The sequence below is a fragment of the Temnothorax nylanderi genome, unplaced genomic scaffold (genome assembly GCF_030848795.1).
Source record: "Temnothorax nylanderi isolate EJ_2023f unplaced genomic scaffold, tnyl_v1.0 TNYL_tig0603_pilon, whole genome shotgun sequence".
NCBI classification, from domain to species: domain Eukaryota; kingdom Metazoa; phylum Arthropoda; class Insecta; order Hymenoptera; family Formicidae; genus Temnothorax; species Temnothorax nylanderi.
The window spans coordinates 76,614-101,627 of NW_027249665.1; the positions used below are offsets into that span (position 1 = coordinate 76,614).

Genomic DNA, 25,014 nt, shown 5'->3' on the forward strand with positions numbered 1-25,014 from the left:
CAGAGACTTTCGATCTCCAGATTGCATAACTTTTTCAGTGAATCCTCTATCGGTACCACGGACTTTTGAGTGCTCGTCTTCAGTAATGTCTCGGTCTCCTGGCATTTCTTCACAACTTCTATGTATAGATCTAAAAGAAAAAGTGCAAATGCATAAGCAATTGCAAAACGTTGAATAATTTTCCATTGGTCACAGCACACCTTTGTCATCGTATTTAGCCAGATACATCATCGCGCACAAAAAGTCCGAATTCAGCATCTGTTGCAAAATACTAACAGGTTTGTCTACGAGCTCGCTCGGATGCGGAGTGAGAGGATTACTCTAGGGCGCCTTTGTCAAGGTGTGCAGGTAACATTGTAGAAGCCAATGTACAATAGACAGGACTGCCGCTGCCAAGAGATCTTCCTCTGGTTTACCGCGGCATGTGATACCAACTTGTATAGACTCCAGGAACTCCAGCAGGCTCACGATGCAATGGGGCTTGTGAAAAGCATCATATTTACTTATTCGCTGCAACACTGCAGCGTATGACACTAGCTGCAAGACAATTTGAAATATAAATCACTGACAAGTCACAGTATATGTGTATTGTGTAAGAAAAAATTAAAGTAACCCCTGAAATATATTATATATATATATATATATATATATATATATATAATTAATAAACAAACCTGAGAACTTAACGAGTGCTTCAGATAAGACAGTACTAACTGATTAGGTCCTGGTCCCACTAACGCTTGTTGTAATATACAATCTGCTAAGTTATATACATCACCACTTACTCCTCTTGGCAAAATCTAAGAATTAATCTTAATTTTAGAAAACATGTAGAACCTTGAGAAGCAAATAGAAAGCACATCAAGGAAATACAGACGCTTACCGTTTTGATATTAATACCCCATTGCAAATCAGTCCAGCGTTCTCGCCAAGCTCGTAGCAAGAGAGCCAAAATCAGTTTGGCACTCAAAGTGTTAAAAATCTTTGAAACGAATGTAGAAATTAATTAATTCTTTATTGTGAAGAGTTTACTCTTTGTAAATTTTATATAAAGTGTTAAACGTATCATTACTTACCTTAATATGAAGTCTTTGAATATTATGCACCGCAATTATTGTAGAAGGTAAACCTTGAGTAAGGCAAGACATAATAATTTCCTTGTCCCAATCGCCTATAATATCTCTTTGCGTACCATCGTTTGCTTGACTCGCGACAGAAGTAACAAAGAGTATCGTGGTAGCAACTTTGGCTGCATCTAATGTTGCTAAAACGTCACCCATCAACGGTACAATGATAGAAAACCGCTGTTTCAGTCTTGAAACACTAAATTAATACAAATACATATATATATATATATATATATATATAATATTAACAAATTTTTAATTTACCTCACTAATAATAGAATAAACAAGTTCTTTTCCTGTTTTATAGCGTACCCAATATGTATAATGCCATTTGGACTAGTAGCAACATTAGCAGTTTCATCCATGTTAGTTACAGCAGATACAAAATGTTCTTTACATTGTATCTGCTGTAACTAATTAACAATGTCCACGTCACTTTGCAACGGTATGACACAGATAAGAACAGGTGACGAAGAAAAACCACCGAGATTTCTCTTCTGCGCAAATACTTGCTCGTGCTTCTTTCCTCTTAATTGCAACAATTGGTTTCTACGTTCATCTTTCCGAAGATTCTTCTCAAAATGCTTAGATGACTTTCCGATAACATTCTGTTTATCTATGCAAGAATAAATAAGATATATCCTCTTATAGCGTTTTTCACTGGCAGAGCTGGTGCGCACTCAATGCACATTAAAGCTGTTTATACACTGATTTAATCTCTAATATTCAAAGTAAAATGCAAATATTTCGACTGATAAAATACCCAGTACATATTTTATCAAATAATGCAATCATGATTTAACCTGTTTATACTAAACATACACTTTACGTTGGTTTGTGTATGACGGTTTTAATGTGCACTGAATGCGCACCAGCTCGAAAAACGCTATTAGAAATCAAAGAAAGTTCTGCTTAAAACATTAGCATATAGAATTCTACATTAATTACCTTAATCTCACTCGGTCTCTCGTTCAAACGATGGCTTGGCGCAAAAAGACAGGAAATACCACCATGTTTCATGTTTCTTGATCTTTTCGCGATTTTCTGCCGATGTTAAGGCCCGTATTCATAGCCAGTTTTATAGATGTTAGCCTTACATTTATATAAATAAACCTTAAGTCGTAAGCAAATAAACCAATCTTCGATTACTGCAAATGCGGCTTTTAACGTGAGATAATTTTTCGGTTTTTTTCGTTTTTAAGACTAATAATAAACCAACAAACGCTAAAATTAGACCAACAATCATCAGCAAACGATTACGCATCGATTAGGCTTTTTTTAAATTAAAAATAAAATTTTTCCGGCTAACTTAAGGCTAATTTTTCTTTTTTAATTTAAAAAAAAATTAAGAACCAACAAACGTTGTAATTAGGCCAACAATCACCAACAAACGACCAACAAACGATTAAAAAAAAAAAAATTAATAAAGTCGCAGTTGACCGGCTAAGTTACGGGAGGTTGCCACGCGCTCTGCGCCGCGCGCGCAGTGTTACATACATCACATGTGAATTGGTAGCGCTCGCTAACATGGTTGCCATCTATACTCGCTTGCTCAAACTATATTTGAATCTAATATCGACGAATACACAATCTCTGTCCTTATTCTGCTTTATCTTTAAACAGTTACAGTCTCTTATATGCTTTTATATTAAAATATTAATGTTACTATTTCATTTCTGTTAGTGTGAATATTTCGTATTGTACTGCATTGAATTATATTGTGTTATATTAAAATGTTAATTTAATTAATTATTAATTTCTTGTATTATATAAATGTGTCGTAATAATATGTGGTACACTAATAACACAGGCACACAAAAAAAAGTGTTTTGGCCGAGACACTACAAGAGTGTATTCCCATGTACTTTTTCCCGCTGAATCCGAATCCGAAGTCAGAATTGTCAGATTGGCTAAAATTTATGAGATAACCACAAAAAAACAATTTTTTTGCCTTTAATTCGTGTTTTTGAGCATTTTTTTGTGGTTATCTCATAAATTTTAGCCAATCTGACAATTCTGACTTCGGATTCGGATTCAGCGGGAAAAAGTACATGGGAATACACTAGTGTAGTGTCTCGGCCAAGACACTTTTTTTTGTGTGCCTGTGTAATTATTGTATTACTTTTGCACAATTTCCTGAATCTCTTGTTGAGTTGTAGGAAAACGTATCCATCGCCTTAACATATGTTCATTTATTGCAGATGTAATTTCTTTTAAAATAACGCTAACTGTAGACTGTGCTATATTTAATCTACTGTCAATGCCAACAGATTTTTGATAACTGCCTTGGCCATAAAAATTTAGGGCACACAATACCTAATATTATTGATAGAAGATTTATATTATATTGCTGATGCCTAAATAATTTGTTACTTTTATATATTTTTTAACTTTTAACTTTAATATAATTTAAAGATTTATAAATAAATATTAAATACAAGGCCAAAAACGAGCAATGAAATAGATGTCTAAAGTTAAAAAATAGTTTAATCTCTCAATAATACGTAATAACAGTAATACTACAGTCTTCCTCAACTAATAAGAAGAAATAATAAATTTAATGAACAAGTTAAAATTAAAGGCGCAGGCACGAGTCTATCCAAACGTCGGTGACAAGTTACTTTTGTTGACTTGTTACCGACGCCGACGTTTGGATAGATTCGTCCCCGCGCCTTTAATGTTTACATTGCCACTTAAATAAAATTTGTGTGTTTCTTAGATAATTTTTAACTTTTTACTTTAATATGATTTGGGATTGCAACAGCTCTTTCTCGTAGAGGAAGATATGGCTCTAATTCTTCTATAAGAGTGCGTGCCAAACGTTTTGTTAATCTATAGTATCCCATAAATTCTTTTTCAGGAATAATAAATGGGTCATACATATCCCTAATGGTTCTTCTCATAATACGACTACGGCGAATTGCTAGACGATGTTGCCTTTCTCTCTCACGACGTATTGCAGCTAACTGTAATAAATATCAAGGAAAAGAAAATATATTATAAATAATTAAATGCAATAGATAGTATGTATAGTAATATAATATGTATATTTATAATATAAAATATGTAATACTTACCATAATTAAATAAAATAATTAACTTTAATTTACGTTTAATTAATGTTTAAACATACACTTTAATTTCTTATGCTTTTTATGAAATATAAATTTACGAATAAATAATAACCTTCAATTATGTTGCTTTTACTTTGACTGTCAACGCGTATTTGAAAGTTTCCGTAATCTGATTCCGATCGGAATCATCTTTTCGCTTGCTTGCGAGGTGTCGAAATGATTTCGATCGATTCGGAATCTTTCTGAATGTTCAAAATAGGACAACTGATGAAAAACGGAATCATTCCGACGTTTCGGAATTTATCTGAATGTCCATAATAGGAAAATGACGAAAATCGGAATTATTATATTCCGATCGGAAACGTTTCCGAACAGATACATAATAGCTGCCCTCTCTGTTCGGATTGGATTCCGATTGAAATTATTCCGTTTTCCCTAAAAAACAATAGAAATCTAGGGAATAATTGAATTTCGATCGGAATCCATTCCGAACATTTCCAATCAGTTCCAGTACATCTATTACGTATCTTTTCTCTTCGAAGCGAGGCTGGCGAATATTGCGAACTGTGCGTCTAAATACTCAAATTCGTAGCTCCATTATCTATTTGCGTTGCGATTTGCTAAATTGGTCTGTTAAAAAACTAAAGAGATTGTTGTTTCTCTATTTAGCAAACACTGGTTGATAAGAGAGAAAGAATTATATTTTAACATAAGTTCACAATATGACAGATGGGTTCGCGGCAAATATAATCTAAACAGACATGTCACTTATCTCATCTCGTATATGTAGCTCACAACACGATAAACATCACTCCACGTTACACTCCTCTCAACACAGCTCACAACGTCTTATCTGCTCACAATAATATATCTCCACACGTCCGCTAATTATATCAGCTCACAATATATTTGTACACGTCCGCTCTAGTCCACACACGTCCACACACCACGACAGTTCGCGAAGGAAAGGGACGAGCAACAAGGGATAAGTAACACGTTGTTCTAATGTTTTTTAAATATATTATTAGTTCACTTTATTACTCTTTTCATAATTAATTTGATGTTCATTACTTCACTACTTCAACACTCCTCCTTAATTTTCACCAAATTAATTCACCATATGTTTCTTACAATTCTCAAACTTTACTGAGTTTAATGCCTTTGTCAAAATATCTGCTTTCTGGTTATAAGTTGGACAATATTTTAATTTGATTATTTTATTTTTTACTAGATCATGAACAAATCTGTATTTGACATCTATATGTTTTGATCTTTTATTAACAACTCCATTTGTTATTAATAAAATTGTGCTTTGGTTATCGATATTGAGTTCTATTTGTTTCTTCTTATCTTGAAGTTCTTCCAAAAGAGTCTTTAAGTATAGTAGCTCCTTGCAACATTCAGCAGCTGCTATATATTCAGCTTCTGTACTTGAAAGTGCTATCGTTGATTGTCTTCGTGAGCACCAACTCAAAGCTCCTCCTCCATAGAATATAATAAATCCTGTTGTACTTCGTCTTGTCATAAGATCACCTGCAAAATCTGCATCGCAGTAAGCCTGAAGAACACTAGAATTCGCATTACTATCAAATTGTATACCTTGATTTATTGTGCCAATCAAATACTTTAGTACATGTTTTACATCGTTTATATTTTCTTGAGTATAATTTTCTATATACCTACTGCTGAAACCTACTCCATAAGATATATCCGGTCTTGTCTTGGTTGAAAGGTACAGCAGACTTCCTATAACTTCTCTATAATTGTATTCTTCTTTCTTTGGTGTATTTCTTTCTTCATTCTTCAAAATCGGTATCTTCACTGGCTTTGCTTTATCCATACCATATTGTTTAAGAATTTTCTTTGTATATTCTTCTTGTTTCAATTTTATACTATCTTCTTTTCTTGAAATTTCTAAACCAACATATATTCTTGGTTTATATTCAACAGTCATCTTAAATTCCGTTTTAAGCTGTTCAATAATTTCTTCAATTTCTTGTAAATCGTCTCCAAGAAGTATTTCATCATCTACATATATTCCCAAAAACAGTTTTTTATTAATCATTTTGAAGATACACTGTTCACTCTCTAGTGGCTTGAATCCCTTTTTTTTCAGATAATCTGTAAACCGTTTATTCCATTTCAATGGAGCTTGTTTCAAGCCGTACAGTGCTTTCTTCAACTTGAGGACTTTTCCTATATAATCGTAACCATCAGGTGGATACATATACACATCTTCTTCGACATTTCCATATAGAAAAGCTGTTTTTATATCGAAAGTCACTATCTTGTACTTCTTCATTGCTGCAAGTGCAAATAAACTTCTAAGAGCACTCGTACAAATTACAGGACTGAAAGTCTCTTCATAATTTACTCCAAATTCTTGTTCACATCCTCTTATCACAAGTCGAGCCTTATATCTTCCATCTTGTTTTATCTTAAATACCCACTTTGCTGTTAGTGGTTTTCCTTCTTTAAGATTTTTCATATCTATAATCTCCCAAGTATTATTTTCCTCTAGAGAATTCTTTTCTTCATTGATTGCTTCTTCCCATCTAAGCTTGTCGGGACCTGACACTGCTTCTTTATATGTTAACATTACATAGTTTGCTTGATAACGTTCTAGACATTTTCTCTGTCTTGATGATCTTCTGACTGAAGTATTTACATCGTTATTTTCGTCATTATCTTCTTGTCTTCTTCTTTCTTCTATTTTATTCATATCTTGTCTTCCCCTTTCTTCATAAGAGGAATTTCCTTCGTTTGCATCTTCCCATCCTTCTTCTTCATTTTCTAGATTTCTTTCTTCTTCAGTTTCTTCATTTTCTAGATTTCTTTCTTCTTCAATTTCATCATTCTGTTGAATAAATCTTATTTTTCTTGTCTCTGAGTTTTTATTTTCTTTTAAATTTACTTCTTGAAATTTTACATCTCTGGCTATAACTATTTTCTTCTCTTTTGAATTCCATAGCCTGTATCCATTTGGTGCGTAGCCTACAAAGATTATTTTCCTGCTTCTCTCTTCAAGTTTTTTCAGTGGTCCCAATATCTTAGCATACGCTATACTTCCAAATATTTGCATACCATTCACATTTGGTTTTCGTTTTTCCCACATCTCGAAAGGAGTACATTTGAGTGTATCTGTTGGTAGTCTATTCAATATATAAACCAAAGTATACAAGGCTTCTCCCCACATATTTTTATTCAAACATGAATCAGATAATAGTGCTCTGACTTTATCCAATAATGTTCTATTCAACCTTTCTGCTCTTCCATTTAATTGAGGCGTATATGGTGTCGTATTATCCAATACTATTCCTTTTTCTTTGCACCATAATTGAATATTCTTGTTCAAATATTCTTTTCCATTATCACATCTGATTTTTGAAACTCTTAAGTTCCAGTGCGCTTCAACTCGTTCCACATATTCCTTCAGAATTTCTTGCACTTCTGTTTTGCTTTCTAAAAGATAAGCCATTGTATAGTGAGTATAATCATCTAAGAAGGTTATTATATATTTCTTTCCATTCCACTCCACTGAATCTATAGGACCACATAAATCTGTATGTATTATTTGTATTGGCCTATTAGCTCTCGCTCTTGTATCTCCAAACTTGAGTCTTGACTGCTTAGCCTTCTGACAGACTTCACACACTTGCTTTAATTCATCCAAATCATTATTTGAGAGTTTAAGTCCATCGCAAAGCGTCAACATATTTTTCATCTTACCAAAACTTGCGTGTCCAAGTTTTCTATGCCATAATTCTGCCTTAGTTCCACAGTTCTCAGTCAGATGTGATTCTAGGTTGTGTTCTGGTGTCAGTTTCACTTGGAACAATCCATTTGAGAGTTTCCTACCTTTTAAAACAGTTTTATTATTAGTTTTAATTATTACCTCGTCTTTCGTAAAAATAACTTTACCACCATTTTTCGTTATTGTATTTACTGAAAGTAAATTCGTTGTTAGTTTCGGTACATATAAGACTTCTTTTAATATGCACTTACTAAATTCAATGCTGCCTATACCTTCTGCCTGCATCGTTTCTTCCGATTTTGCAACATTAATTTGAATATGTGACTTCTTTAATTCTTGGAAATGACTTCTGTTATTTGTCATATTTGACGTACTTCCCGAATCAACAATCCAAGAATCTTCCTCATACATCTCACTTGTAAGTAATGCAATCTTTTTAACATCTTCATTCTTATCTTGCTTCTTATTCTTAAAATAACAATCCTTTTCCAAATGATTGTTCTTCTTGCAAATATTACACCTTTTTTCACTATTTTCTTCCTCAGTGCAATGTTTTGCTATATGACCATTTTTATTACATTTAAAGCAACGAAGTTGCTTTTTATCTTTTGGTGTAAACTTTGTTTTGCAGAACTTCGCCAAGTGACCAAATTTATTGCATTTATGACACTTTTTTTGAGTTGTCTTGAAGGCGACTGCATTCTCTTCTTCCTTCGGATGAAACCGAAATTCTTCTCCGATTAGTCTCGCTGTTAAATTTTCCATGGTTTTCCTATCAGGTTCCGTCGATTCCCAAGCACTTACAAAATATATATACTCTTTCGGTAGAGTTGCTAATATTTTTGAAATTAGCATTTTATCATCTATCTTTGTATCCATTGCATTCAACCTGAAAGCTAGATTCTTTAACTTACTTATATAAGATGTCATATCTGATCCTTTTTCAAAAGTAGTATTATAGAATTTTTGCAAAAGGCTACACCTTTGTTGCTCTGTATCCCTTTCATAAGTATTACATATCTTAGTCCACATTTCATTAGATGTGTTACAATCCATTATATTAAGAAAAGGTTTCTTATCAATAGTTGATATTATTATCTTTTGCGCAATCGCATCTTTCTTTCGCCATAAATCATTTCTTTCACCAACACTATTATCTGTAACAATTTCTAACACTTCGTTTGCACGAAACATTATTTTAATTTGAAATTTCCAAATTTGGAAATTTTCAACACCAGTTAACTTCTCAATATTAAAATAATCTTCTGCAACCTTTGCCATTTTAAATTTTAAAGTTTCAGATAATTTTATTCAAAAAACGACACGTGTTAAATTCTATATTCAATATCGACACGTAATAAATTCTTTACTAATACGCACAACACGTAATATAAATACATATTATGATATGACAATTTTCATTTCTTAACCTAGACAATATTTCATTTATCGTAATCTTAAAATCTGCGTATCACTTTTAACTTCAATTACTTTTCTTTACTTTTTACTTTTACTTTATTTTTCTTTTCATTATTTTTAATTTTACTTTACATTTACTTTATTTTAATTTCTCACTATTTTATTTTACTTCACACTATTTTTTATTTTACTTTACTATTTTATTTTACTTTATTACTTTTTCTTTACTTTTTACTTTGTTCTTACTTTTTTAAAGTTAGACTTTATTTTGCTCATACGCACATTTTAATTTTACTTTTATATTCAAAATCTCTTATCTTCAATCTTTATTTATCTTAACACTTATATCTAACATTTCTAAATTCTTTATTTATCTCAACTGTTACATCTAATGCGTTTGTAATCTATCTTTTATTTTTCCTTTAACTCTTTTAATTTAATCCTTTTTCAATTTTATTATTAAACAATCGCATGCTCTTTCCTTAGCAACAACTTATTGATTCAACTTCATTTAAACAAATGCATGCACTTTCCTTATTTACATGTTATTGAATTAATATCATTAAACAAACGCATGCCCTTTCCTTAGCAACGATTTATTTATCGACAAACGCATACCAGTTTCTATAGCAACCTGTCATATTATGAATATTTATTCTTATTATATATTTCTATATTCTTTATTCGGTAATTATTCTTTAAGGTATTCTGCTTTATTTTCTTTTTACTTTACTCTCTCTCTCACTCTTATAACCACTATTTACCAGACCTTTTAATACGCGGAAGTCTGGGCCCATAACCTGTTAAAAAACTAAAGAGATTGTTGTTTCTCTATTTAGCAAACACTGGTTGATAAGAGAGAAAGAATTATATTTTAACATAAGTTCACAATATGACAGATGGGTTCGCAGCAAATATAATCTAAACAGACATGTCACTTATCTCATCTCGTATATGTAGCTCACAACACGATAAACATCACTCCACGTTACACTCCTCTCAACACAGCTCACAACGTCTTATCTGCTCACAATAATATATCTCCACACGTCCGCTAATTATATCAGCTCACAATATATTTGTACACGTCCGCTCTAGTCCACACACGTCCACACACCACGACAGTTCGCGAAGGAAAGGGACGAGCAACAAGGGATAAGTAACACGTTGTTCTAATGTTTTTTTAATATATTATTAGTTCACTTTATTACTCTTTTCATAATTAATTTGATGTTAATTACTTCACTACTTCAACATGGTCGAACTGTTAACCTATACTAATGACTCTGATTAGATTTAAGTAAAGTTAATTATATTCTATTGCCTACCGCTAATTTATTATCAGATTTTATCTACGTTTAATAACATCTTGACGCTAATTACGAATATATTTTTCTATTATTCATATTAATAATTAATAATTCATCTTATATATGGTGCATTCCACGTATCAGAGGTCCACCTAAAAATAAATTGCTTGGGATTTTTGAAATAATCATGAAAACATGTTAGTGCACATATTGTATAAGGTTAAAGGTAAAAAAATAAGTATTATATGCCTTGCATCCAAGATATTAGAGGTAGGTTCTAAGAAACTGTCTTTTTTTGACATTTGTAGCTAAAATTATAAAATATACATTTTTATAGATATAAATTTTTTAAGATTTTTTTCGTACTTTCAGATAAAAAAGTTAATTTTAGTGAGAAAAATTTAATAGTATAAAAAAAATCAATTTTTTACTTTTAAGTAAGTAAATAAAAAATTATATCCACTTTTAAAAAATCTGAAAAAATTCTCAAATACTCCAATATATATAGAATATGGTACTATAAAGGAAATTTTGGGATCGCAATGGGATCCACTCGTAAACGAATATTTTTTCCAAAACGAAATTGGATTTTCAGCCAAATTTCAGCCAAAAACTCGATAATATCAATAAAATGTGATATAAAGACCCTCGAAATTCAAAAATAGATTGGAAGAGGCTGTAAGGGTCACACGCGGATCACGATGCGTTTAAATATTATAATGATTTATTCATCAAGTTCCAAAAATCTAAACGTTTCGGCTCCAGTCCGAGCCATCCTCAGTGGTATAATATTAACGACATTAATAAAATGTTCTCCTTAACAACATGGAGAGTCTACTGTTACCAAATTTTACAGAAACCTAGTGAGACTACAAGGTCCAAATCTGTAAAGTAATTAAGGAGTTAAATCCTTGTCTTAAATTAGAATTCTAAAACAACTTACCAAGTAGTCTGGAGAACAAATACATCGCAGAGTTAAATAAAATGGTATGAACATAAGGCAAAGGGGGGATGGTCTATACAAAGAGAACTGTATGAAGAGATCCCGTCGACACGACGCACAACGACAAAATGATTCGGTAAAGCAGGCAGGGGCACGTCTTATGCCAGACTTTAGCAGAAATAGATAGAAAAAACACATAGGTCAAAAGTAAGAATAATATAAAGTGAGCGATAATAAATACAATAAATAGCTAGTCGGGAATGTCAAAGTCAAACATTAGTACAAATAAATATAAAATGTATAAGTCAAAACTTAAGAAACAATAAATATTCAATATATAAAGTCAGCGGTAAAAAACACATAAAAACAACTAAAATTTGGAAACAGTAAACTCGCCATGTTGTTAAGGAGAACATTTTATTAATGTCGTTAATATTACACCACTGAGGATGGCTCGGACTGGAGCCGAAACGTTTGGATTTTTGGAACTTGATGAATAAATCATTATAATATTTAAACGCATCGTGATCCGCGTGTGACCCTTACAGCCTCTTCCAATCTATTTTCTATAATATCAATTTTTTAAAATTAAAATCTAATTATTTAATACTACATAAATAATATATTTTTAACAAATAACTATGAACTAAAAAATAGTTCTGGAGTCTGCGTTATATATTTTTTTCTTCTGTTTTTTGGAAAGAAGTCTTGTTTTTTATCAAAACTCAATTCTTTTAAAATCAATTTATCCTCGCTCGCAGGAATAATCGCATGATATTTTAATATACCTGAAATAGTTTTCGCTAATGCGAATCTTGGTTCCAAAAATTTACTTTTCCCATGTGCTGTAGCAAAGAAGTACCATTCTGCCGTGATACCAAAAAAATCACGCGCTTGGTAAAGCAAATTATGCAAATTGTATTTATTTTTATAATGTTGGCCGGCTCCTAAAATAGATAATTTTTTAACAGGAATATCCTTAATTTTGTTTTAAGTTCTCTATTAATAATTGTTAAAAAGCGTACACTGCTACCGTGTTATGAGTAAAATTGTCTGAAATGATGGCTAGGCTGCGTTCGGAAGCGTCACTCGGGTGTGCTCCCTTCTCCTTCTAACTTGCTGAGATAGAAGAAGAGGGGAGTGTGCTCGTGTGCGCTCGGGTGACGTTTCCGAACGCAGCCACGACTAAAGCAATATGCGATTGGATCTACTACATTTAACCTCATATATCAGAACAAAACATTCGGCAAGCCCTTATTTTCAAGGTACGTACGAAATCCGGAAACTTTAGGGAATATTTTAAGACATTAATAATGTATTCATCTAATCGCTAAGTACATGTATTATTCGTTGAAAACCTCGGCCGTGGCAATTTGCATCATTCTATCTTTCTCGTTCATTAGATATAAACAAGGATAGAATGACAATAGCACGCTCCGCGAACGCACATTTAGAATGACTTATTTCTTGTAAAGTGTCGGTAACCTCACCTGATTTTTCGTACACATGTCCCTTATTACTGTATATTTAACATATATCAAATTTAGGTACCTATCTAATACTTATTCTCACGAAAGGACTACCTTAAGTAAAACAATCATTGGAAATAATGAGAACAAAAATTGTTGAACATTCAATTATTTTCATCTAAACTCATGTCTGAAAAACAATTTATGCAAGTAAATTCGCGATTAGACGTGCGCACACATTTGTCATGGGCCATATAGCTGCATGACAAGCATCGTTTGTTATTGGGAGCCGATAAAACGGCGTGGTGTCGACTTTGCCCCGAACGTCGTTTTTCACTTTTGTCACTTCAAAAATATAAAAATTTTGAAAATATGCAAAAAGTATTATCGGATTCGTATAGAGCATCGAATTTCCCATCAAAAATCTAAATACCGGTAAATCACTTACCGGTAGATTCGCAAGAGTATAGTAAAGCTCGAATGAAAGAGTAGAAATTTTCGAGAGATCAGAAAAATTACTTTTCACCATCAAAAACGCTATTATGTCGCGCTAAAAATTACACCATAACTCAGAATGTCACCAAATTCCGTTGATAATACCGGCACATAAAGACGCATTTACAGTAGGAAAAGCAAGTTTCTACGATAGATTTAAATTGGCAAAAAGCCTAGTGTCAAGTTTGCCCCGATCTCCCCTACCGTGTACACACATATCTAGTAAAATATATAGGAAAAGGTTTTAGTAAATCACAGTCGTTCGTAGTAATGATAATAATATATTTTGCTATAAGCGTTTGCTCTGCTAATTACAAAAATAGCCTTGTCGATCATTAGGAATGTATACATTGCAAATCGTGAAATGTTGAGAAAACGGGCGACCCAACAATTTTCTAATCGATATTTCTCATTCACTTTTTAACGACCTTTAAACTTTAAAACTATCTCTTTTAGTCTCCTAATATAAAACACCCTTTTCACTTTACAAAGTGATATTACTGATATTTTGCTTAAAGCACGATGCTGATACAATTTAAATATGTGCTAATTAAAAAGTAGATATGACTTATGGCGATTAATTTGTACATGCGATATTTCTTACACTTTCATGTACATATTTGCAATAAAAAATCACGCAAAAATTGTGAAGGATTATCTAAAATAGTAATAATAATAATTATAATTATAATAAATGTCTACACCTTGTAAAAAATAGTCTAAAATAGTTGCTTTGCGACAAAACTACGGAAAGTGTAAGAAGATGCGGCTAGAAAAAACAAAGCTTAACTCTTAAAGGCTACATAGTCCATATATAAACCTCGCATATGGACCTTCGATTGCGTATAAAGCTGGATTTAATCAACCAAATCTTAAAGAATTATATATTAAATAGGGATAGAAAAGACTAAAGAATATAATAGAATTAGAAAAATTGCCAATAATTAATATTAAATTGTCCAAAAACATTAATTTTTGAAGAGTTTCAAGTGGTTGAGACTTAAGATGTAACCTTTAAGGGTTAATATTATTACCATATTATATTTAAGATTAGATATACATAATTACCCAATTTAAATTCAATGCGATTATATCGAATGAGAGATTTACATTATACAAGATTCAAAATTTCTTTGTATTAAATGTAACACATATTTGCACAATCTGATCCATATATGGGGTGTCTGAAAAGTTACTGATCAATCCAAAGGGGAAAGTAGATTGGGTCAAACTGAAAAGAAAAGTCGTGTACCATTTGCAAAATTCGCAATAGTTATTGAGTGATTAATTAAACCATCTGAGCAAATAAACGCATCATAACCGATAGGTCAGACTTGATAAGCATGTAAAATGATTTAGTTATTAGATCTTTTAGCAAGGTATCATCTGATAGAAAGAGGTGAATCATAGTTTTTTGTGCGCGGTCGTGTCACGCGTTCACGTATCATATTTGTTTGCCACTCGCTGCGTGACTCCACCTCTTACAATCAGATGATGCTCATCCTGCTAAGAGATTTAACTAAAACATTTTACATGCCTACCAGTCCGTTCTACTGCTTCTCATACGCTCATTCGCTCAGACGTTTTAATAAAGCACTTAATAACTATTGCAAATTTTGCAAAATGGTACATGACTTTTCTTTTCAGTTTGATCCAATCTACCTTCATTTTTCGGTTGATCAATGACTTGTCTGACATCCTCATCTAGAGTCACTTAGAATAGAAGCATGTTTCGCATTAAATGCACAGCTAAACGTAACTAGATTGTTCATCTTGATTGCATTTTGGATTTATTGGATTGTCAAGAATTTCTTGTTATATACCCTTGTTTAACGCAAGATTAAATTGAAATTTGTTCAACGTAATACATTTTGTATCATTAAATAGCCTCATTCAGCGAAAAGTTTAATGCACATATTTAATACATATTTATAGAATGTAAATTACTTTAGTTGGAGACATAAAAATAATATAATTGAAACGTTACAGAATAATTATATAAGACTCGAGATCCCTTACTGCAACTATATTGGATCATGATATTTGAAGTAAAAAAAATAAATTTTACTTATTGTACCATATATCGAAATAAATTCGTTCCTTCGTATACCACCACGTGTAATAGTATGAATGATAAAATATACTTAATATAACAAAAACTATTTTAATTTAATTATTTAGTGATTATCTAACATATTATTGTATATAATTTATTATATAATTATATATTATGTATATATATATATAAAATTTAATTATATAGTAATTATCTAATTTTGTCTAATATACGTCACGCGTGTGCGCGTGTAAAATTCATACCTTACGTTCTCAGAATATTTGGAAAAAAATCTTTATGAATTTATCAAGATTTACAATTTTTAATAATTCGTAAATTAAAAATAATCTTTGGCACATCTATAAATTTACTTTATATGAATTATATGCAAACGAAATTCATCTCAATATATAACGTAAGAAAAATTTATACGATTTTTCATTTCTAACATTATAATCTAAAATGGCAATAAAGGGACTCCAGAGAATTTAATAAATATCATTTGTCTTAAAAAGTTAGTTTTATTATAACATATTTCAAAACTATTTCTAACTCTTAAAAGGTAAAAGAATTAAAATTGTAAGAATATTAAAACTTGATAAATTTTACGAATCATAAAGATGCTATATTATATGCATTATCCCTATATTTGCAAGCAAGTATTAACTGGATCTTTTTAAAGTTTATAGTATTCTAAGCTATTAGTATCCAAGTGTCCGATAATATACAGTCTGTAACAGTCATGTGAGCGATCATATTATTGCTTTAAATATAAAATTTTGTATATAGTTCTATTATTGCAACATCTGTTATTGCTTGGCAGCGTTATTCTGAGCCTCTCATTTAGGAATCCATGCCCAAAACGAGTAATTATCATATTGCTCCAATTTCGAATGATATGGCTTAGCCCATACTTGTCGCTTTTTAATGTATTTTGTGATAATAATAGTTTCAACCTTGACTCATGATTTTATATTACGAGCGATCATGAAAATATAATTATTCAAAAATCTAATAATTGTTTTAAAAAATTTTAATTTGAAGGCAATAAAAATAACCGTCCATAAGCTCTTGTGTAACAGACTATAAGTGTGAAACCTAGATAGTTAAATATGTTAAAGAGATTTTGGGAAATGTTTAGTACAAATGGTCTCAGCCAAAAGGCTACAGATTTAATGCAAGACATACAATATCGCTGATAGAAATATAGCAATTTTCCAATAAAATATAACGGGAGTAGATTAGCAGAAACTCAACAGAATTTGCTTCCAATTTGCCTTTGAACTGCGTTCAAAACCGTTTTAGTAAATTGATTTCTGCAATTTCGATATACCGTATCATATTATATCCGCAAATTCTGCTCAGAACAGCAAGCTTAATGTAGATTAGATACAATTGTCGCTCATTTGCTATAATTTCCGTTTAAATATGTCTCCAATCTGTTAGTAAACACACTAACAATTTGCTTATGATTAATGAGCAATCATAGAATTAAGTCTATTTAATTTTTCTTTTCCAAAATGCAAATATATGTTTGGTGTGTATATATAAGCACTTAAATATTATACAGAGGTTTGCACATTGCAGTATCAACGCGATTAATTTTCGCAACTGATGACGTAGCGATATCTTCTCGTAGATTAGATATTGCGAACGAGTGACGTAATAGTACACCTTTCGTTTGTGATAAGCAAAGCACAAATGCTCATATAAAAATGATCTATCGCTCACATAAGAAAACAACATCAAATGCGTGCGGTGTCAGTGTGTAACATAATTACAAATGATTAACAAGATATACCTAAACAGCCCATTTGTATATTCAGTTGGTGCTATTGTACCAAAATTTTAATTACCATAAAAAAATATATACCTAGTGTTTCTACATAAATATAAAATGCTAAATTTTAATAAAATTTACAGGTATTAATAAACAAATGTGCCTTTTTATTTGTTCGAATTATTTCGTATAGTAACAAGTAACGCTCAGAATTTTCTGATGATTGAGCAATTCAAGTAATTCGAATTATAAAACTCGAATCTTAAATTGTTCAGATTATTCAAGTCTGAATATACACTTGAACAATTCGATTCGGAATTAGGTAGAATAGCAACATAAAATAAGACGATATATTTAAAAACCAGGCAAAAATTGATTATTCTTATTTGCTTGGATTTTCTTTGATGTCTCAACTTTGAATATTTGTACTTTACCTACTGTAAATCGCGAGCAAGTAGTTCAGTTATTTCCGTTAAAAGTGTTTGAATTGTTCGTATTTTTGACAGCTCGAGTGTTTCGTTTCGATCTGTTAGAACAATTTGGCCACATGATTCGTTCAAGTATGCATGTATAGTATAAGCCCTAGTAATAAGGAACAATAAATTTGCGATATTTTACATTGTATCGTAATCAATACGAATATATTACACGGCAAAGATCGTATTTTTCATATTTATGATACATTTTGTGTATTTTTTTACTTTATAAATATGACAGCGAGATTAAAAAGTAATTGAAATTCTCTTTTATGCTATATTCTAATATCGTGACAATTTGATTTATCAGTCACATATATTTTGATAATATTATGAGATCATTATATTACAAAAATGGCAGTATGCTTAATGAAATGAAAATGGAATTCCAACAACAGTCATTGAATATTTAACGGAGTAATAAATTTGAAATATTTTTTATTGTTCCGTTGTCTGTGTCATCATTGTTATGTATTATCTCTTGTTTAAAGTCAGTATACCAAAGAAAATTTTTAACTTATCTTATTATAAAAAAACCCATGTCCAATATCAAAATTTTAAAAAGCTGTGTCAAAGATAACGTCAGACATTTAGGTACTTAAAGATAGAAATCTTGTTGATATGTATCATATATGTGTGTATAATTTTTATTGAAGTAAGATTAGGAAACCAATTCTAACAAATGTTGAAATTTACATTAATAATCAGTTCTCAGAGCTCATAATTTTATTTACACCCAATTCAACACGATTAATGTTACGTTGCTCGATTTAAATTCTCACTTGATTCCATCCGAAGGAAAATATTATACAGAGTTAGGCAAAAATATGGAAACCCCTAAATTTTACGAAAACTATGCATTTTCGAGGAAAATGTTTCAGACAAAAGTTGTATGGTTTCAAGTAACGCATTACATAACAATATCAGTATGACCTTGAAGAGTGTTGTCAAGGTTACGTAAAGATCACCTTGAAATTTTTAAATAAAAACCCTAATTTTTTATTACTCTTGTAGCTTACCTCGAAAGCTTTTCAAAACACTATAATAAAGTATTCTTTTATTAAGTACTTTTCATGTTATGGAGCTTGGAAGTCACAGTATCGTCGGCATCAGCAACAAGGTATACCGCGTAGAGGTTGCACGGTCGGATTTACATTTCTGCGCGTGCGTGTGTGCGTGTGTGTGCGTGTGTGCGTGTGTTATGCATGGTGTCATGGAACTTTATAATGTAAAACATTTCTGCTATTTCTCTTTTTCTGGTGTATTTTTTTGGTGTTTTAGAGTAAATTCTGAAAGTGGCTCCCATTGACTTTCTGACAGTATGCCAATCTTTGATAGAATGCAGACATGGTTCTACGATCCGATTCAGCTGGTAACAAGGCCGCTTCATCTCTTATTTGCTGCCTCAATTCTTGGATGTTTTCAGGTTTTGTTTTGTAAACCTCACTCTTCAGGTAGCCCCAAAGGTAATAATCAAGATGAGTTAGATCTGGTGACCGAGGTGGCCAATGCTCTTCTCCTTCACCTCGGTTCCTTCTTCCTATCCACCTTCGTAGGAAAACTTCATTTAAAATTCGACGTGGTCCTGCACCAAAATGAGAAGCTCTATCATGCTGAAACCATATTTCTTTGAAGTTATTTGGAAAAACATTTCGTATGGCTGGAATTACTTCATCTACAAGTAATCTCTCGTACCTCTAAGCATTAAGGTTTCTTCGAAAAAAAAGAACGGCCCTATCAAATAACCATCTATCATACCACACCATACATTTACTTTTTGTGGGTATTGCGTGTGAGTTTTCCGCACCCAATTCGGATTTTTATCTGATCAGAAACGAAAATTTTGATTATTAACCTCTCCCGTCAACGTGAACGTCACGTTGCCTCGTCTGTAAGAACAATTTGATAAGGGAAGTTGGACCAGTCATCTATTCCATCATTCTTACACAGAAGCGTATACGACGCTCATCATCTCCGTCTTGCAATTTTTGAACGTATTGCAATTTGTACGGATGTAATTAATTTTTTTTTTTTTCAAAATTCTGTGTACAGACCTGGGAGCAATATCGTGAGCTTGGGCTGCTTTATTAAGAGACGTACGGGGATTTTCTTGTTGTTTCTCATTGTTAGTTGCAGACGATGGCCTGCTTGACCTAACGCGACTTTTTACGCCATCAGTTTCTTGAAAACGTCGTATTGTTTTCAAAACAGTGGACTTATTAATTTGACGATTCGGATACGTGTCATTAAACAATCGAACGACATCAGTAAACGATCGTTCATCATCACCCCATCCGCGCATCATTAGGATAGTGATTCTTTCACGCTCCGATAATTTGTTAGCCATTTTTAGCCAAACGTTTAATTTTTAATTTATTAATTTGCGAATTAAAAAGACAAAAGTCCTCGACAGAAGCAGAGCGCTCTGTTCTGAACGCTATCACCCTACCCGTGTGATTATGCGCGAGGAAAATGACACTGTGGGAGAGGGGGAGTGCAATTGGGTCATTGGAGGCTCCAATCCCTTTATTGGACCCTCTTAGGAAGGGTCCTCCAATGACCCAATCGCCCTCTCCCTCCCCCTCACCCCATAGGATAAAAAGAAAAAACCAAAATGAGGGAGGAGACGATTGGCCACCTCGGTCTAACTCTTCTTGATTATTACTTTTGGGTAATGCTGATGCTGGAGATAGTGACTTCCAAGCTCCATAACTTAAAAAGTACTTAATAAAAGAATACTTTTCAAGTTATGGAGCTTGGAAGTCACTATCTCCAGCATCAGCATTACCCAAAAGTAATAATCAAGAGGAGTATTATAGTGTTTTGAAAAGCTTTCGAGGTAAGCTACAAGAATATGTAATAAAAAATTAGGGTTTTTATTTAAAAATTTCAAGGTGATCTTTACGTAACCTTGACAACACTCTTCAAGGTCATACTAATATTGCTATGTAATGCGTTACTTGAAACCATCCACTTTTGTCTGAAACATATTTCTCGAAACGCATAATATTTCGTAAAATTTAGGGGTTTCCATACTTTTGCCTAACCCTGTATATTAATTATAAATGTGCATTTACGTCCATCTACAAAAATCTATTTTTTGAAACTGAAATGATTGCTACAAACTGATTACGAAATCGATCCCAGTACTAGATTACAAGGAATGTGCATAAAAACAGTTTTTTGTATATATGCATAAAACATTTGTTTAATGGCTGGAAGTAAAGCATATTTCCCATTTTCCAATGATATAAAAGATATGAATATATATATTCATGATTTTATACATATACATAAATAAATATGTATAATATTAATATATAAGTAAAAATTAATTATATAATATATAAAAGTATATTATATAATATACATACTATACATAATATTACATAATCATCATATTACGCTATATTATAAATATATATATGTATAAAATTATGAATGATAATAAAAAAAGAAGTACATAATGCATTATATTGGATTATCTCTACATTTAGATTTTCTGATACATAATCTTTATCAATTATTCCAATAAAGTGTGAAATAAACAAAACAAATGTTAACTTAAATTATTCTACAATGATGACAATTCCAGAGAGATGGCCAGTCATAAAAATTTAGTAACTTTAGTTAGTATTTGCAATGTTTTTAATGTACTTTAATTATAGAATATTTCTTCAACTATGCGTGAATACTGTGAGAATGAGTAAATAAAATTAACAGTATGTACAATTATAACTCATTGACATTTGATATTGATCAAATTCGTTTGTTCGTTCAATATGTACGGATCGTGAAAAGCAAGAAGATATCTGGAGGCAGTGTAATTCCTTATTTCGAATAAAAGGCAAATGGAAAGAACAGTGACAAATAGCAACAGATCTAATTGGCTAATGTCATTTCGTGATTATCTTTTCAAACAAAGCGCGACATATTTCTGAGGTTTATAGTTGTAACCTACGTAAAATACAACGAAATACTATTTCTGTAAATGCTTGTAAATAGCACTTCTCTTGGCATAAAATCGACGTTTAAAAAAAACTATAACAAAAAATTTCGCGTCTTAGTCATATATACGATGTAATGTACTTTAATCTCATCCCCCTTCTTTCCTTGCATTTATCTGGTTTAGCCTGCCCATATTATACGTCCTCCAGTTATTTCTTAACTTCATGTATAAATCGTTACACTCGTATATTTTTAATGAGAAATTTACGTAAGGATTAGCTTATTGTTGTAATAATCATAATATATGTAGTTTTCACTTAATGTATTGTGCGATGCGATGAACTATATTTGGAGCTATGGCGATATTTAAAATTTTCAGCTATCTTGACCCGTCATAGAAACATATTATCTAACGATTCATTACTCTACGAGGTAGGTCATTCCGCTTCGCTGTCGGAATATTCTATTTTCGTAGGAGTGCGAGGTTTCCTCGAGTATCTTAATCCTAACATGTCCGCAATCTCCTCAATATGCGACAATACCTGAGATATAAATAAAATTGCGATTAAAATATCAAGTCTTTTAGTTTACCAGCTATTACTTACATAATCTAATTGTTCCTTTGTGTGTGCGGCTGAAAGACAAAATCTAATTCTGCCCTCCATCAACGGCGTTGCTGGGAATCCAACGCCGACGGTTGCTATGTTACGGGTCGTCAGAGTACGGATCACTGCGCTATATTAAACATTACAGAGAAAAAAGAGAATGAAATGATTCGGATTTTAGAGATAATATCTTAACTTACCCGATCTTAGAGAATAAGTAAACTAGCATAGGCACAACGGGCGAGTCCTCGTTTCCATAAATTATAACTCCGATCTGATTCAATCTGCGTCTAAATATCTCGTATTCTTAGCCAACTGTTTGATACGTTTTTCACCAGCATCTGTGCCATCTTCTCCTGCAATAATTCGCATCGACGTGATAATTTGTTGCGTAACAGGCGGGACATCGATGCCGCGTACGTATGCGCATGACTATAATATCCTTATATGATTTATCAATGTCTGAAACAAACGTGATCTGATTACAGATAAGTATTAAATATGTCGAGACTGTTGAAAGATCGTTAAAATATTACTCTTGTTCCAGCTATATATCCACCCGCCGAGCCAAAGCTTTTCGTAAATGTTCCCATGAGTATATCTACTTCGCGCGGGTCAATACCGTAGTAATCGCAAACTCCTCTCCCATGTTTTCCCATGGCTCCCGCGCTATGTGCCTCATCCACATAAAGGTAGGCCTATTCGACAATTAAAAAATTATATAATCGTAATAAGAATTTAAAGAAGGAAGTAATAGATTACAATCAAAGTTACTTTTACGAACTTTGTATTTCTTTTTTAACTCTAATATTTCGGGTAAATGGCCGATTGAACCTTCCATAGAATAAACGCCTTCAACAATGATAACTATTTTCTTCCAAGGTTCGCCAGTTTTTCGGCTGCCCGGAGACAATAGCCTTCTTCAAACATTCCTCTAAATGCTTCACATCTGTGGATCATGAGCTTTTTGTACTGTCAACAGTAGATAATTATGCGTTGACTATTTGACTATTACATAATATGCGTACTATTATGCTTGAAGATCTGTGTCACTGCGCCAGATAGTCGTAGTCCGAGAATAAGCGACGCATGATTCTTCTCGTCGCTAAGAAACAGACAACCTTTGCTGACCAAGGAAGGTAGGTTTAACGAGTTTGTGGCAAATCCCATTCCAATACTATGGCGTCTTCCACTCCCAAAAATTTTCGCAGTCAACTTTTCTAGTTCATCATGTATGGGCATGGTACCTTAGCATAATAAAAGTGATTCGTTCAATTTCTTTTTACTGTATGCAGTTAAAAAAAAACATGGAACTTTAATAAATCATAGCAAATTATCACCATAAAAAAAAAATAAAGAAAGAAGCTTTAAGCCGGTTTTCGGCCCCCCTCTAAATTTCATTCCAAAATATCAGAAACATTCTATTTTTGTAAGAACTATTGAAATCAGATTTTAGTCTAAACAGACGTAAGCACAAGAGTGTTGATGGTATTAAAAATGGGATTAATTAGAATTACAAAGTAAACAGACATCAAAATATGTCCGTTTAAAACTAAAATCAGTTGATTTTAATAAATGGTATAAAAGTTTGTCATTTTCTACAAATTAATTATAAACATTGACTAGTGAAACTGTAACTTATGAAAAAAGTCGTATATTTTTAACGAATATTATATTATTTTATATTAGTATATATATTTTATGTCATTCCACATATGGTCGTCACACATGGACAGAGATAGAATATTGGCCAAATATAGGTATTAACGTTTGAGTTTCAAAGCGATCACATTTCTGCTTTATGCTTTTTTATTTGATTCTTTCAGATATTCATTATTTATTTCATATAAATAAAAAAAATTAAGAATTTGCACATGCTTCCTCACCATTTTTAAGTATGCACATTAGGAATTTCACATTATTTTTATTGCGCTCACAAAGCTCCTCTATTTCTTGAGGAAGCTTGTATTTTATTTGATGCATAAAATTAATAGTATTTATTAGTTTGGCTTCCTCATAGAGGAAGCTTTATAAGCGCAATAAAAAGCAATGTGCAAATTCCTAATTTGCACATTTAAAAATGTTGAGGAAGCAATGTGCAAATTCCTAATTTGTACATTTTTTTAATTTTTATATAATTTTCACAGAAATTTTACGGGCTCCATCCTCTTCTGGTCAAATATTACATTATTCTAATTGTAAGTCAGATTAGGGTATCACTTTTAATGTAGTTTTGTTCAAATAATGTTAGATGGTCATAAGAGTCATTTCTCAAAAAATTCAAAATTTGATTGCGTATAAAGCTAGATGTAACAATCAAATTTAAACAATTATATATGAATAGGGGTAGTAGAAAAAGACTGCAGAATATAGGTAAAAGTACCAATGACGGGCCACTGCCATTACCTGCCATTGAGGGAGATTTATTTTTATTAAGCTTTTAAATAAAATTGGAAACGTATTTTACTGATTAATATAATTTGACTATTTAGTTTCTATATTAAAAATTGTGCTATTTTAAACTTTGTTTAAGATATTAAAAAAAATACTTTAAAAAT

At 31.9% G+C, this 25,014-nt stretch overlaps 1 protein-coding gene and 2 pseudogenes across 4 annotated transcripts; all 3 read right to left on the reverse strand.

Moving 5' to 3' along the window:
* Nucleotides 1-2,565, reverse strand: LOC139784273 (mediator of RNA polymerase II transcription subunit 24-like). Of its 4 annotated transcripts, none has more exons than XR_011721526.1 (7): nucleotides 2,076-2,565; nucleotides 1,440-1,743; nucleotides 1,077-1,323; nucleotides 884-982; nucleotides 675-800; nucleotides 201-537; nucleotides 1-130 (listed from the first exon to the last, which is right to left on the reverse strand). XR_011721526.1 is itself a non-coding variant. In XM_071723440.1 (7 exons), the coding sequence occupies exons 2-6, from the start codon at nucleotides 1,490-1,492 to the stop codon at nucleotides 322-324; spliced, it is 789 nt and encodes a 262-aa protein (XP_071579541.1). In that variant the 5' UTR covers nucleotides 1,493-1,743; nucleotides 2,076-2,565; the 3' UTR covers nucleotides 40-130; nucleotides 277-321. The 4 variants fall into 4 exon arrangements, 2 of the variants coding, with proteins under 2 accessions (XP_071579541.1, XP_071579540.1); XR_011721525.1 differs by having other exon boundaries at nucleotides 1,392-1,743; XM_071723440.1 differs by having other exon boundaries at nucleotides 40-130; nucleotides 277-537; nucleotides 1,392-1,743.
* Nucleotides 2,566-18,544: 15,979 nt separating this feature from the next.
* LOC139784270 (uncharacterized) lies at nucleotides 18,545-20,365 on the reverse strand (annotated as a pseudogene).
* A 992-nt stretch (nucleotides 20,366-21,357) lies between these two features.
* LOC139784271 (serine palmitoyltransferase 2-like) lies at nucleotides 21,358-23,713 on the reverse strand (annotated as a pseudogene).
* Between the last annotated feature and the right edge of the window lie 1,301 nt (nucleotides 23,714-25,014).